Source organism: Aspergillus pseudodeflectus, assembly GCF_044049435.1.
Source record: "Aspergillus pseudodeflectus strain CBS 756.74 chromosome Unknown BJX68scaffold_4, whole genome shotgun sequence".
NCBI lineage: Eukaryota > Fungi > Ascomycota > Eurotiomycetes > Eurotiales > Aspergillaceae > Aspergillus > Aspergillus pseudodeflectus.
The window spans coordinates 137,648-151,256 of record NW_027263780.1 but is presented as its reverse complement, the minus strand read 5'-3'; the positions used below and the strand labels follow the sequence as shown (position 1 = coordinate 151,256).

General features: G+C 50.6%; 6 protein-coding genes across 6 annotated transcripts; 3 read left to right on the top strand and 3 right to left on the bottom strand.

Annotated features, from left to right (window-relative positions):
- Positions 1-31: 31 nt before the first annotated feature.
- Positions 32-1,498, top strand: BJX68DRAFT_227028 (40S ribosomal protein eS26). Its single transcript, XM_071038589.1, has 4 exons — positions 32-409; positions 630-757; positions 948-1,050; positions 1,117-1,498. The coding sequence occupies exons 1-4, from the start codon at positions 387-389 to the stop codon at positions 1,220-1,222; spliced, it is 360 nt and encodes a 119-aa protein (XP_070903652.1). The 5' UTR covers positions 32-386; the 3' UTR covers positions 1,223-1,498.
- A 640-nt stretch (positions 1,499-2,138) lies between these two features.
- Positions 2,139-5,801, top strand: BJX68DRAFT_262229 (nuclear import receptor PSE1; the record flags this gene model as incomplete). Its single annotated transcript, XM_071044388.1, has 6 exons — positions 2,139-2,321; positions 2,468-2,690; positions 2,771-2,946; positions 2,995-3,426; positions 3,477-5,542; positions 5,594-5,801. The coding sequence occupies 6 exons, from the start codon at positions 2,139-2,141 to the stop codon at positions 5,799-5,801; spliced, it is 3,288 nt and encodes a 1,095-aa protein (XP_070903651.1).
- A 98-nt stretch (positions 5,802-5,899) lies between these two features.
- BJX68DRAFT_140171 (uncharacterized protein) lies at positions 5,900-8,090 on the bottom strand. The gene is made up of 7 exons (XM_071036459.1): positions 7,712-8,090; positions 7,558-7,639; positions 7,475-7,499; positions 6,970-7,415; positions 6,702-6,915; positions 6,456-6,641; positions 5,900-6,403 (listed from the first exon to the last, which is right to left on the bottom strand). The coding sequence occupies exons 1-7, from the start codon at positions 7,929-7,931 to the stop codon at positions 6,254-6,256; spliced, it is 1,323 nt and encodes a 440-aa protein (XP_070903650.1). The 5' UTR covers positions 7,932-8,090; the 3' UTR covers positions 5,900-6,253.
- A 194-nt stretch (positions 8,091-8,284) lies between these two features.
- On the top strand, positions 8,285-9,385 carry rpp1 (ribosomal protein P1). The gene is made up of 3 exons (XM_071038588.1): positions 8,285-8,434; positions 8,606-8,819; positions 8,885-9,385. The coding sequence occupies exons 1-3, from the start codon at positions 8,366-8,368 to the stop codon at positions 8,929-8,931; spliced, it is 330 nt and encodes a 109-aa protein (XP_070903649.1). The 5' UTR covers positions 8,285-8,365; the 3' UTR covers positions 8,932-9,385.
- On the bottom strand, positions 9,111-11,033 carry BJX68DRAFT_140128 (PQ-loop repeat-containing protein). Its single transcript, XM_071036457.1, has 5 exons — positions 10,704-11,033; positions 10,009-10,628; positions 9,880-9,929; positions 9,763-9,821; positions 9,111-9,706 (listed from the first exon to the last, which is right to left on the bottom strand). Exons 1-5 carry the CDS (start codon positions 10,791-10,793, stop codon positions 9,560-9,562), a joined length of 966 nt encoding a protein of 321 aa, XP_070903648.1. The 5' UTR covers positions 10,794-11,033; the 3' UTR covers positions 9,111-9,559.
- On the bottom strand, positions 10,692-13,561 carry BJX68DRAFT_140132 (transcriptional repressor TCF25 family protein). Its single transcript, XM_071036458.1, has one exon. The coding sequence runs from the start codon at positions 13,456-13,458 to the stop codon at positions 11,275-11,277; it is 2,184 nt and encodes a 727-aa protein (XP_070903647.1). The 5' UTR covers positions 13,459-13,561; the 3' UTR covers positions 10,692-11,274.
- Positions 13,562-13,609: the final 48 nt, after the last annotated feature.

The window sequence follows — 13,609 nt, the reverse complement described above, 5'->3', positions numbered from 1 at the left end:
GTGGCCTGACATCGAGGTCTGGTCAGAGTAAACAAGATCCCCGTATTGGCTGACCGCGCAAATCCATTGGCGTGGGCGGACGCTATTCTATTTATGAGATCATGGGATCCGCACTTTCGCTGAATGGTTTTTCCGTGCCAACCGCTGAGTGCTCTCCACTCTGGCAGAACAATGCCAAGGCTTAGTCACTCACTCCGTTGACTCGCTTAATCTTGAAACCCTACCGAGACTCCCACGGATCGAAATCCTCCTGAGAGATTTGAGTGTTTGGAGCCTGGAGCCTTTACGACAACCAACCCCGACACCCAAGTACGACAGCCTCTCTTCTCAACCCCCAAACTTCTGGCTAACATTCTCTGACTCGACTTACAGAGAAATCCGTCAAAATGGTCAAGAAGAGGGCTAACAAGTAAGACCGCAACCCTTCCCTTTTCAACACGATTTGGACCTCAATATATCGACCTCGCGACGTGATGCCGATGGAAAACCGCCACATACTCGCGATGAATACATTCTCGGCCCCATGTCACAGCGATCCAGAAGGAGATAGAAAAGAGGCCAATCGATTCTGCAACAATTTTTATGCCGCGCCAACAACGAAAGGATGAGATAGGCTAACAGTTTTACAGCGGTCGCAACAAGAACGGCCGCGGCCACGTCAAGCCCGTGCGCTGCTCCAACTGCGCCCGCTGCACTCCCAAGGACAAGGCCATCAAGAGATTCACCATCCGCAACATGGTTGAGTCCGCTGCCATCCGTACGTTCACACCGCAAACGAACAAGAACCTCCGATCCATCGCGCGCTGCTGTACTGGGAAGAGATGGACAGGATGATCGGACTACAACTCGAGAATGGCATGAATAGTGACAACAACGCGCTCGGATCGGAGGCTCTGGATATCTCGAATGAGATTGAGGCTGACCTGGGCTCTTTCTGCTCATTATAGGTGATATCTCCGACGCCTCCGTCTTCACCGACTACGCCGTCCCCAAGATGTACCTCAAGCTGCAGTACTGCGTCTCGTGCGCTATCCACGGCAAGATCGTTCGGTACGACTCACTCTCAGTTGCCACAACCGACAATCGCCCAATGCTGATACTAACGATTATCTACAGTGTCCGCTCCCGGGAAGGTCGCCGCAACCGTGCCCCTCCCCCTCGCATCAGGTACAACAAGGACGGCAAGAAGCTGAACCCCCCTCAGGCCGCTAAGGCTCTCTAAGGAAGTTGCGGGAAAAAATGGAATTAGTTTAAACGACATTGAATGTTACACTTCCCTTTTTCTGTGACGAGACTCTTACTCGGTTCAATCGAAATGAATGGATTTCGCTTTCGGGGTTGAAAAGGGTTTAATTAGTCTCGGGGTATGGGACTCGATAAGACAATACCAAAAATGACGATAAAGATCATGTTGCAGTCTAATGTTTCTAAACCCGTACGCAAGGCCTGGCGTACATGAAAGCACTCGTTCTCGAATGTTTCCCTGGTAATTTAAGCCATTTGCACATGATAGTGTGCCTAGTTCCAAGTGTCCAAGATTGGAGTTTCTCCTCTTGAATTAAACTAATCAGAAAGGAGGCTCAGACTTTCCGATATAGACAAAAACAGAGGGAAAGGGCAAGCCAACATTGGTGATTGACTGAGGAGTACATGAAGTACCTAGGCAACTCGCAATCGATAAGTCACATTCCAAGGTTATCTTCAGGCACCAATTATTTTGGCCTTAGGACTAGGTCCATATAACTCTTTCAGGATAACACGTGATCACAAAGGGACGTCTTGAATGAGAGCCGCTCCGGCATCAGCCTCGAGTTTAATCCTTTCAATGAACGGTCACTCCTTTTCTCTCTTCTTTAAGTATTTATCTTCACTCGGCTGCTAAGAAACACATCCTTTTCGTCTCATATCTGGTGGTAGACCACGTTGACACAACCCCTCAATTCGAAAGTACATTGAAGATTGACCTCCCACCGCCCCACCAAAAACAATTGCAAAAAAATATCCTCGACACCACCGCCGCTACTCTTGACCACTTGGTTTACAACTCTGGGCCCGCGTTCCGACTTTCCTTTGGGAACGCGATCTGACCTTCTTTCTTTCTCTTGGTCTGGAATTTGAGGTTGAGCACAGCAGGCGAGATGTCGCTGCTGCCTCCCGAGGTCCACTCCGCCCTCTCTCAGCTGCTGAGCGGACTGAGCACTGCAGATAACACAATCCGGTCTCAGGCTGAGGAGCAGCTGAATAATGACTGGATCCAAAACCGTCCCGATGTCCTGTTAATGGGCCTCGCGGAGCAGCTTGAGGGCGCAGAAAGTACTATGGTAAGTGCTTGATCTGGTGAAAGAATTGTGTTGAGGGGTTGTTTCCGAGACGAGGCCCAAACACAACACCATTTGTCGCCGCTGTTGTCAAAGACTTTCCCGCAGCAAACGCGATGTTTGTATTCTAATCAGTTGGCTTATCATAGACACGTTCGTTTGCGGCTGTTTTATTCCGAAGAATCGCGACCAAAACACGAAAAGATCCCGTGACGAACGAGGCCAAAGAGCTTTTCTCGACTCTCAACCGCGAGCAGAAGTTGATTATCCGGCAGAAGCTGGTCACTTGCCTCACCAATGAGTCTGCGAATGACGTTCGGAGGAAGATTGGAGACGCGGTGGCTGAGATCGCAAGACAATACACCGACAACGGTATGCACACAATGCTGGGGTTGAATGATTAGGTGACAAGAGATGTTCGATCTGACGAGTGGTCTTTTCTTTTTTGCTAGGCGATCAATGGCCGGAACTACTAGGTATCCTGTTCCAGGCTAGTCAATCCCCTGAAGCAGGTCTACGGGAGACCGCGTTCCGCATTTTCTCAACTACCCCTAGTATTATCGAGAAGCCTCATGAAGATGCTGTTTTGGGCGTTTTCGGTAAGAAGATCAAAGACGACGTTGTGTCGGTATGTATCCAGCTCCTTGTTGCAAGCACTGGTTTTGACGACATATAGGTTCGCATCGCAGCTCTAGAAGCGTTCACTTCATTCTTCCGCTCTCTCCCCAAAAAGTCACAACCCAAGTTCTTCCCGCTCATGCCCGACCTGCTTAACATTTTGCCTCCTCTGAAAGAGGCTTCTGAGAGCGAGGAGCTCTCATCAGCATTCCTTGCCTTGATCGAACTGGCGGAAATCTGCCCGAAGATGTTCAAGGGCTTGTTCAACAACTTGGTCAAATTTAGTGTCAGCGTCATCGCCGACAAAGAACTCAGCGATCAAGTCAGGCAAAATGCTTTGGAGTTGATGGCAACTTTTGCGGACTATGCCCCTGCGACGTGCAAAAAGGACCCCGATTTCACGCAAGAGATGGTAACTCAGTGTTTGAGCCTGATGACCGACATTGGTGTGGATGATGATGATGCCTCTGAGTGGAATGCTTCTGAAGATGTATGTTCTTTTTGCTTTGCCTCGATTTATGTCGGTACTAATGTCCGCAGCTCGACCTTGAGGAAAGTGACCTTAACCATGTTGCGGGTGAACAATGCATGGATCGCCTAGCCAACAAGCTTGGAGGCCAGGTTGTCCTTCCGGCGACTTTTGCATGGATTCCTCAAATGATGTCCTCGTCTGCTTGGCGCGATCGCCATGCCGCACTGATGGCTATCTCTGCCATCTCGGAAGGTTGTCGCGATTTGATGGTTGGTGAACTAGATCAAGTCCTCCAACTTGTTGTTCCTGCACTGCGGGACCCCCACCCACGTGTTCGATACGCTGGTTGCAATGCGCTCGGCCAGATGAGTACGGATTTTGCGGGTACGATGCAAGAAAAGTATCATCAAGTTGTGCTCAGCAACATCATTCCAGTTCTCAACAGCGCCGAGCCTCGTGTTCAGGCCCATGCTGCCGCTGCGCTCGTCAACTTCTGTGAGGAGGCGGAACGTAAGATTCTTGAACCCTACCTTGCTGATCTGCTTCAGCACTTGCTGCAGCTCCTCCGCAGCGAAAAGCGCTATGTTCAAGAACAAGCATTGTCCACGATCGCCACAATCGCCGACTCTGCCGAGACCGCTTTTGAGCAGTATTACGCAACCCTGATGCCGCTGCTTTTCAACGTATTGAAGGAAGAGCAGTCCAAGGAGTACCGTCTGCTCCGTGCGAAGGCCATGGAATGCGCTACGCTTATCGCACTGGCCGTCGGCAAAGCCAAGATGGGCCAGGATGCCTTGAGTCTGGTTCAGCTTCTTGGAAACATCCAAGAGAACATTGTCGACGCCGACGACCCACAATCGCAATATCTGCTTCACTGCTGGGGACGGATGTGCCGAGTTCTTGGACAAGATTTCGTTCCTTACCTTCCTGGTGTTATGCCACCGCTCTTGGCCGTTGCTGCTGCCAAGGCCGACATTCAGCTGCTCGATGACGAGGACCAAATCGACCAGGTGGAACAGGATGAGGGCTGGGAGCTCGTGCCACTCAAGGGCAAGATCATTGGAATCAAGACCAGCGCCCTGGAAGACAAGAATACCGCCATTGAACTTATCACAATCTACGCCCAGATCCTGGAGGCTGCCTTTGAACCCTATGTGCTGGAGACGATGGAGAAAATTGCCGTCCCAGGACTGGCTTTTTTCTTCCACGATCCGGTGCGAGTGTCATCAGCAAAGTTAATTCCACAGCTCCTCAACTCATACAAAAAGGCACATGGCGTGCAGTCAGCCGGCTTCGCCGCCATGTGGGTCAAGGTTGCCGAAAAGATTATCGAGGTCCTGAGTGCGGAGCCGACCGTAGACACACTCGCCGAGATGTATCAATGCTTCTACGAATCCGTTGAGGTTGTTGGCAGGAACTCTTTATCTGAACAGCACCTGCAGGCCTTCATTCAATCCGCTAAGTCGACATTGGAGGATTACCAGCTGAGAGTCAAGGCGCGGGCAGAGGAAAAGGCGGAAGCCGACGATGGCGAAGAGGAAAATCCGGATTACGAGTATGCCATAGAGGATGACCAGAACCTTCTCAGTGATATGAACAAGGCGTTCCACACAATCTTCAAAAACCAAGGCACATCTTTCCTCTCCACTTGGGAGCAGCTGATGCCATTCTACGACGCATTCATCACAAGTCAGGATCCTACCCAGCGACAATGGGCGTTATGTATCATGGACGACGTGCTTGAGTTCTGTGGCCCAGACTCATGGCGCTACAAGGACCATATCATGCAGCCATTGGCTGCCGGACTTCAGGACGCCAATGCAGCCAACCGCCAGGCTGCGGCTTATGGTGTGGGAGTGGCTGCTTCTAAGGGTGGTGCGCCATGGAGCGAGTTCGTTGCCGCCTGCCTTCCGAGCCTTTTCCAGGTCACACAGTTTAGCCAGTCACGGACTGAGGAACATGTGTTTGCTACTGAGAACGCGTCCGCAAGTATTGCCAAGATCTTGCACTACAACGCCAGCAAGGTGCCCAATGCGGCAGAGATGGCCGGCAACTGGATTTCCACATTGCCCATTACCTACGACGAAGAGGCTGCACCTTATGCGTATTCCTTCTTAGCACAGCTGATTGACCAGTAAGTAGCATCCCTGAGACAAAACCTTGACCGCTTGACTAACGCGACTAGACAAAATCCCGCGGTCATGTCCAACGCAGACAAGGTCTTTGGCTATATTGTACAGGCTTTGGAGGCCGAGACTCTCCAGGGCCAAACCGCCGGGCGTGTGGCCAATGCCGCGAAGAAATTGGTGCAGGCAACAGGACTGAATGCGGACCAGATTCTCGCAGGTGTCAACCCAGACAACCAGGCGGCGGTCCGCAGCTACTTCCAGTAATTACTCTTCATTGATTGATGTAATGATTTTCTTACCACGAACGAGACTCTTTCCTTTTGAACAATTTAACAATTTCATGTCTAGACAATGAATGATGTGTCAAGTACATATGGTTATCAACTGCCTTCTTAGCAAGGGGAAACTGAATTAATTATGATATCCTTCGACTGTCGATGTGTGTGCACACACAACCGAGGAAAAAATTAGCCAAGCTTTAGCAAGGGGCAGATAATTAGAGATTAAAGCATTTCCATAGATATCATTGAAGAAAATAAAAAGTACAACTGAGAAATCCACACGATTATGGCGCCTGTTTAACGCCGTCTCAGAGAAGCCCAAATCACCACGAGCCTCCCAATCCCAGGTCATCATCATACATCAAGGAAGAAAACACAAAACAAGAGAGCATAGAGGGAGGAGCAAAAAGATAGGTAGAATGTAAAGGGCTGCAGCTACTCCTTGTCCTCTGCTACAGCCGCTCGCAGCTCCCAAACGAGATCGTAGCATTCCGCTAGCAAGGCGTTTACGCCGCCTTGTCCCTCTGGGATATCGTTGCCGACATAGAATTTGCCGTCGACGCGCATATTGTCGATTGAGTTGAGCTGATATTGAGTTAGACAGAGAATACCGCTGGTGACCTGGATTGAACAATACCTTCATACTGTAAGGGTAGAGTTCTCGCGCGCTGGACACGCCGCCGGACTCTTTGACTTCAAACAAGCAACGGCGTAGCGTCTGGAGTTGGTTGTAGACTGGGAGAAGTGCCTCCGAGACTGGCTCCGATGAAATAAGGAGGGCATACACGTATGCATAACTCCTTCTAATGAGATAGAGAAGAGTCTATTTGTTTGGTAATTAGCCCTGCACGTTAATATAACTGCCTTTGGAAGGGCTCCTTACCCGCTGCGCATGAAGATCTGCTGGTTTTCCCTCGAAATCGACAAAGTTGCCGTTGACTCTAGATTCGTCAATCCGATCGAGCTTGCGCTGGTATACGAACAGGTCCGTCTCGCGGAGAGACCAAGCTTGCGTGACCGAGAGTCTATCTAGCTGATTGCGGATATCGAGTAATTGCTCATACTGCTCTTGAAACCGCTCATCAATCTTACCCTCGCTGTTGAACTGTTAGCCAACTCTTGCAATCTCAACAAACATAGTCATTACCGACCGTTCTAGGACTATGTCACTCCAGCGCCAACAACGATGCAGCAGCATTTTGACGTCTTCCTGGTTTGGTAATGGGTTGCCGCTTGCGTCCACAAAGGTGCCGTCCTTTGTTGTATCTTCTATCTTTTTCAATTGCTCTCGAAGCCCATTGACCTCCGAAGCAGAGAACTTGGAGCGAGTGTTTACGGCCGAGGTTGACCGGAGGATTGATACCAGCGTTTCGTGCGTTGAAGCAAGTTCAGGGCTTAATTTGGCAAGCCCGCTCTGCAGTTTCTCCAACTTGATCTTGCATTTATCCAGACGGCTTTCCAAGAGTGTCAACAGGGCTGGTGAGTAGGTGTCCCGACCGCGGTCTAATGTCTCATGCATATCCGCAAGCGTCTTTGTGATCGAGCTAAGGTCTTTGGTACTGTAGAATCCAGCTTCTTCTAAGTGGTCGAGGAGTCGCTGCAAGCTCAGTCAGCGTCCGGGAACTAGACGGAAGAGTGGGTGTTTTGCGAACGTACCTGTACTGTCGCTGCGAGAGAGTATCTGCCATGCGATAGCTCTATTAGCGGCGGTCTCCAATTTCGATCTTGGAGGTACTTACACTGCCGGAGCCTCGTTGTTCCTCCCAACAGTCAAAAATAGCAGCGAGATAAGTTGAAAGCAGTCGTCTAGAACGTAGTCCACTGTACAGTACCCGAAGATACTATAGTCAGCATAATTTATGGTGGAATATGCCTGCGCCTGGGGATACTAACATCGGTTATGTGCGAGACGACGATCCTTTTCTTTCCGAAAAGTATTGAGCTTTTCCACCTCTGCAATCACTTCTTCATAGAGCGGAAGAACATCGCGGGATCGAATATAGGACGATTTGTCCTGCTTTAATAAAAGGAGCGCATCCCGAAGTCGAAGTACGGATTCCAGAATCGGCTGTTCTTTCGGATCAAGCGGGGTGAAGATGGCGGGGGATTCCATCACGGAGCACGAGTCGGAGATAAATATTGAGAGATAAAGTTCAGCGGCTTGATAAGGCAGCAGCGATGAAATAGGGGAAAAAGGAAAGAGAAAAGCTTGAGACGGAGGTTCGGAGTACGGAGTGCGCAGTAGTACAGTTCTCTATACTGGATTGTAAAGGAGCACCACAGGTCCGCAGCCGGGCACTATTCCCAGGCTGGGCTGCCCACCTATGACGTGCCTTCCCGATCCGGCCTGGTGGCGGACAGCCGTGTCAGCGCCTCAGGCAGAAGAAAATACAGTCACGTGCTTAAACGAACCCTAAATACGAAGCGGCGCACTTCAATTTTTGGGCCTAGTTTGCTGCTCTTCAAAGTCGATCCGTCCTTTTATCTTCCTCCTCCCCCCATTCCTCTCGAGACTCCAGTACAGTCCAACGACAACCCTCGACCACCATGTCTACCGCCGAGCTCGCCTGCTCCTACGCCTCCCTCATCCTTGCCGATGAGGGCATTGAGATCACCGTACGTATAACCTCGTTATACCCTGCTCAGGGAACCGTGATCGGAGATTGAGGGTTGTCGCATACGGTGATGGAGTTGGAAATGAAGAATTTGATCGAGAGATTGGACGTTTGGGGCGGCGCAAACTGGGCTTGAAAGAATATGAAGGGCTGATTGATCTGGAACATATAGGCCGACAAGCTCCAGACTCTCCTGACTGCTGCCAAGGTCCAGGAAGTTGAGCCCATCTGGACTTCGATCTTCGCCAAGGCTCTTGAGGGCAAGGACGTCAAGGACCTCCTGACCAACGTCGGCTCTGCTGGTGCTGCCGCTCCCGCTGCTGCTGGCGGTGCTGCCCCCGCCGCTGGTGGTGACGCTGCTGCTCCCGCTGAGGAGAAGGAAGAAGGTAAACAGCGATTCCAGCAGAAGAAGAATCCGGTCTCGATTCAGTGGCTAACATATAGGCTACAGAGAAGGAGGAGTCCGACGAGGACATGGGCTTCGGTCTTTTCGACTAAGCGTCTCGCCAACCCGTTCGGCTTCCCGTTTATTTTTCCTTTTTCTTTTCCTCACCTCGCTTCTTTCCGACCTCGCTTCCTCTCTTCCGCCCTCTCACATCTCTCTGTACTCGATACACCGCAACCTGCGCGAAGATCAAAAAAGGGAAAACGCAAAAAAGAAAAATCTACGGACAAGGACATCTTTGGGACTGGGCGCTATGCTTTGCATGATGGACTCCGTCATGGCAGAGGTACTGGATCGAATGACGCTAGGATTTCGGCTGTTGGGAGCATAATGGTTGACGGACAGGCAACATGTATGGTAGTCGACGGGCGAGCTCTGCTTGGCCGCCTTCGGATCTCTATCTGATATATGTTGATCAGCTACTTGATATTTTTGGAGCTTAGGTGCCCAGCTCTTATTCGATGTCTGTCATGCGACCATGAACAAAAGGTTTCCGTCTGCACTAGATTTCCTTTCCCGATAAACGGACTTTCCTAAAACAAGTAAAAGCTCCATTTTCTCACCGTACATCTAAACCCAAAGCAATAGCACTCGACGTACACGCTAACGCCAGTGAACAATACATTTCATACTCAATCACAACATCAATCATACAATCGCGTCAGCCGCATATACTCTGCCTCACGCCACGGCCGCGTCCGAATCGCGAACCGCGTACAGACGGAACTGTGCGAAGATCGTGACATCCTCTGCCATGGTCCCCAACGAACCAATCAGCCAAGGCAAATTCGTAATGATATAGTTCTTTTCCGTGGAATGGAAGAGGATCTTATGACAATCTTAGTAAAACTTTCGCAACTCGTCCAAGGGAAGAGAGGACTCACTCCAGCACCATAGGTCAAGTTACCCAGAAGAGAGAGGATAAAGAAAAGTAGTGACAGGCCTGCAATGAGGACGGTTAGCTACCAAAATTTGCGCGATGCGAAAGCTGCGATTCTCACCTTCGCAGGATTTGTCGCAATAATTCTTATAGATCTGAGGTAGTCGAGCACTAAATGACAATCCTGTCAGTCAACCTCGGAAACCAGCAGATGAGACCAATAGAAAGAGTTAAATCAAGGTGAACGAACCCCAAATAACAAACGGCAGAGATATATCCCAAGACCTGCGCTCCGGGCGCCATATCGACTCCCCCATTCCCACCTTCCAGCGGCGCGGGCTTCCATACGCCGGTCTGCCAGGCGAATGTCCAACCCACCATCCCAATCACGCAAATCGCCAGCACACTGCTCATGTTCTTGAACCAGACACCCTGGCCTGCGCTATTCTCCTCGACGAGTTTCGCAAGCGTATCATCAGGCCCTTGAGAGGCACCATTTGCTCCGGAACCGGGGATAGCACTATATGAAGGTCTAGAACCTCTCCGTCGCCGGCCAGCTGTCGCCTCAGCAAGCGCATCACTTGATCTCCGGCCTAAAAGCGGCGTTGTGGGCTCCGAGTTTGTGGTCGTAGAGTGCTCGGCGAGCGCAGCGCTGCGTCGCGAATTTCTAGCGCGGTAGTATAAACATTGCCCGATCAAGACGCCATCTGCGATACAGAAGTAGACGGCGATCGCGACAATCACGGGGACGAGCCCGGCCCAGGCGCTACCGGCGAGGTTTGTGATGTCGCCGACGAACCAGACGAAGAGGAAGAGAAGGGATATGGCCTCTGCGTTACCATTGCGGTAGTTTTCGATGAGTTGAGGTACCTAATCAAGCAAGGTTAGGATTTCTTTCATCATTGGCGGGTTTCTATTCAGCGGGAACTTTGGAGGTCAGCGTACCAGAAGAAATATCCAACAGGTTAATGATATTGACCCAAGCAGTCCTGATGCAGCTTCTCGTGGGGTTATTTGAACTGATTCTCCCGTCATTGTGCGGGGGTCCACGTCTGATAAGAGTAAAAGCTCGGGTTATATAGGAAAGAATGTGAGTCGCATGGATGTGAAGTAGACGTGGTAGTATGGACTGATGCCGCAGAGATTTCCATCAAAGAGGAATCCTTGAAGCTTCTCCAACGGCCGATTGCGGGGTGGATCCGCCGTGAGTCAGTGACTTTTTGACTAAGCGGGGGAGCTCCTAGGGGTATACTGCCTTTTATCGTCTTTTGTCGCAAATATTCATATATGGAAATTTTCCTTTCTGGTTTTCTATATTGTTTAAGCCAATATGCACGATAATGACGTATCTGCAGTTATCGTGGGACGATCGCGTGGAGGATTTCGAAGGGCCAATCGGCGCCGCCGTAATTCTACGAACTCGCAGAAATCGGCACTTACCGACTTGGAGAGTCGGAGCGAGTGCCGACCCTGAACTTTAGAGCTCTCTCGTATAGCTACCTAGAAAGCTCGAGTATCACTCATCGCCGCCCGCCCGCAGAAACTCCAACTCTTCCTGCAGCAAGTCTACGACCATTGAGCCAAGAGCTTCCCGGATCGGACCGTCCAGCAACCTTTGTCGGGCAGAGCTTGGCTCAATCGCATTCAAAGCGTCTGCATACTCATGCAGTGGCGAGTAGTCAATCTCGAGATCCCAATTTCCCCGGTCAACACCATACTGGCGGATGAATGCGTCAAGACTGTGCAATCCATCACCACGAAGCCACTGTTCGAGCACTACTTGCTCCTCAGGACCAGAGGCTGGTAGTATATGATCTTCTATTGGTCCTTCTTCCAAAGGATCATCTTCTCCGGCTTCCTCTCCGCCCCCGGCCCGGAAGCGGGGAAAGTGAATGGCGCCGTTGTTGAGTTGATCCAAAAGGTTTCGAAGCCACTGAGGTCGCCCTGCCTCGGGTATCTGTTGCACATAAGACGGGGTCGGGTCAGACTGCTGTCGATATGCTTCTGAATCGTATGGTGGGAGCGGATCAGACGCGGAAATCCGGCCAGAGACAAAACGTGTTGGCAGATGCGTCGTAACGCGAGGTATATCCGAGAGTACCACATGACGAGCAATATCAAGACTGATCTCCGGTGGCTCAATGGGCTCATCCCCCTCCGCTAGTGTATCTGCCACTTCCACGATGAGGGAAACCACTTCTGGAGTATTCCATAAATCCTTGGTACGAACTATGTAGAGTTCGGTGAACAGTTCATGGCCATCAGTGGGCGGTAATTTACCCCAAATGCGTTTCGGGATTGGCTGGATATCCAGCTCCTGCGCGATCCTGCAAAACACCCATGGGTAACGAGCCATTGCAACGCGGAGCTGCTCCCTACACTCCTTGGGCTTATTTAGCCTTAGATAAGCCAGCGCCAGGGAGCATTGAATGTTCGGGAGATATTTCCACTCCGTACTTAGTCTCGTCTGCGTACACAGTTCGATGAAATGGAGCCATTCTCTGCCACGCAGCGCCAGATTATCAATCATGAGCCTTATGCAATAAGGATCGTTCAGATTGAGGCTCAGAAGGAACTTGGCCCATTCATAAGCAGTCCTCCAGGTTCCCTTCATTCCTAAGTTGGCAATATACCTCCACCCGACGAGCCACAGCTCGCGATTTTCTGCATGAAGAAAGTCGAGTCTGGCTCTTCCTTCTTTTATCCGATTTCCAAAAGAAGAATGAGCAGAACGTCCAAAGTTGAATAATGCTCGTTCGAGTAGGTCAGCGGATACAGCATGGTCGCTTTGATGCTTCGCGATTTCCGACACTTGAAGGAGGGTTGAGATGTGATAGGGGTTATACTGTAGCAGTTGAATCATTCTCTGCGGATCCATGGACTCCACACAAAGTTCAAACTGCCTCTGAACATCTTGATAGGCAGCATTGTGAAGGACACGATAGACGGTAGTGCCGCTTGGAAGTGATTCTACCACTTCCATCCCGAGACCACCACTAGGAGCTCGTGGCCATTCGTCTTTGCCTTGGAACAAAATGTTACGGCGCTGCGTAACTCCTCCTAAGCTCTGCCCACGGCTTGCTGGGCTGTATCTACCCGTCAAAGCGCGGCCTAGGTCTACCATTTCTCGTGCCCTGTCCCGCCTTCGACCCGAGCTAGAATCCGTATCAAAGTTCTCCAAGACAACATTGCCGAACAATTTTCGCATCTCATTCGTCGCATTGAGGGCCTTGGGCTCAATAGAGAGAAGGTCTTCGGGCTTTTTTGGGAAAGAATCGTCAACTGTGGGTTGTCGGGTTCCGACGGCTATGTCTCCGTTCGACTGGACAGCTAGCTCTTTCAACGCTCGATCAATCTCATCCAATTCATCATCTGACTTGACATCTGCATGCTCTTGTTTCAGTGCATTCTTCTTCTTCTTATTTTTTGCCTTTTTCTTTTTCTTCTTCCCGGATTCCGTCGTTGTCGTGGGGGATACATCCAGGATCGGCTCGGCCACTACCTCAACAGGTTCATTATCTGACTGCTGTTCATCATCGTCATCTTCATCCGCGGCATTTAGAAGATCAAAGGCGTTCAATTTCGGTTTTGTCGGTCTTGCGACGAATTCATCTTCGCTTGAGTCATGGCTTTCTTGTTGTGCTCGCTGCGACTCTTGTTCCTGCAGCTTTTGCAGCTTGCGGATCGCACGGGAGGACATTCAGGAGAGTCAAAGTAGAAGGAGAGGGACTCGAGGGCAAATAAACACTGACCACTCGACTGCGCGGTTGTTTGAGTAAATAGCTGAAGCTCTTGAAAATTGACTGCGGGGAATGACGACACTGCAAGTTGGGCTTAGTGCGGAGTAACAT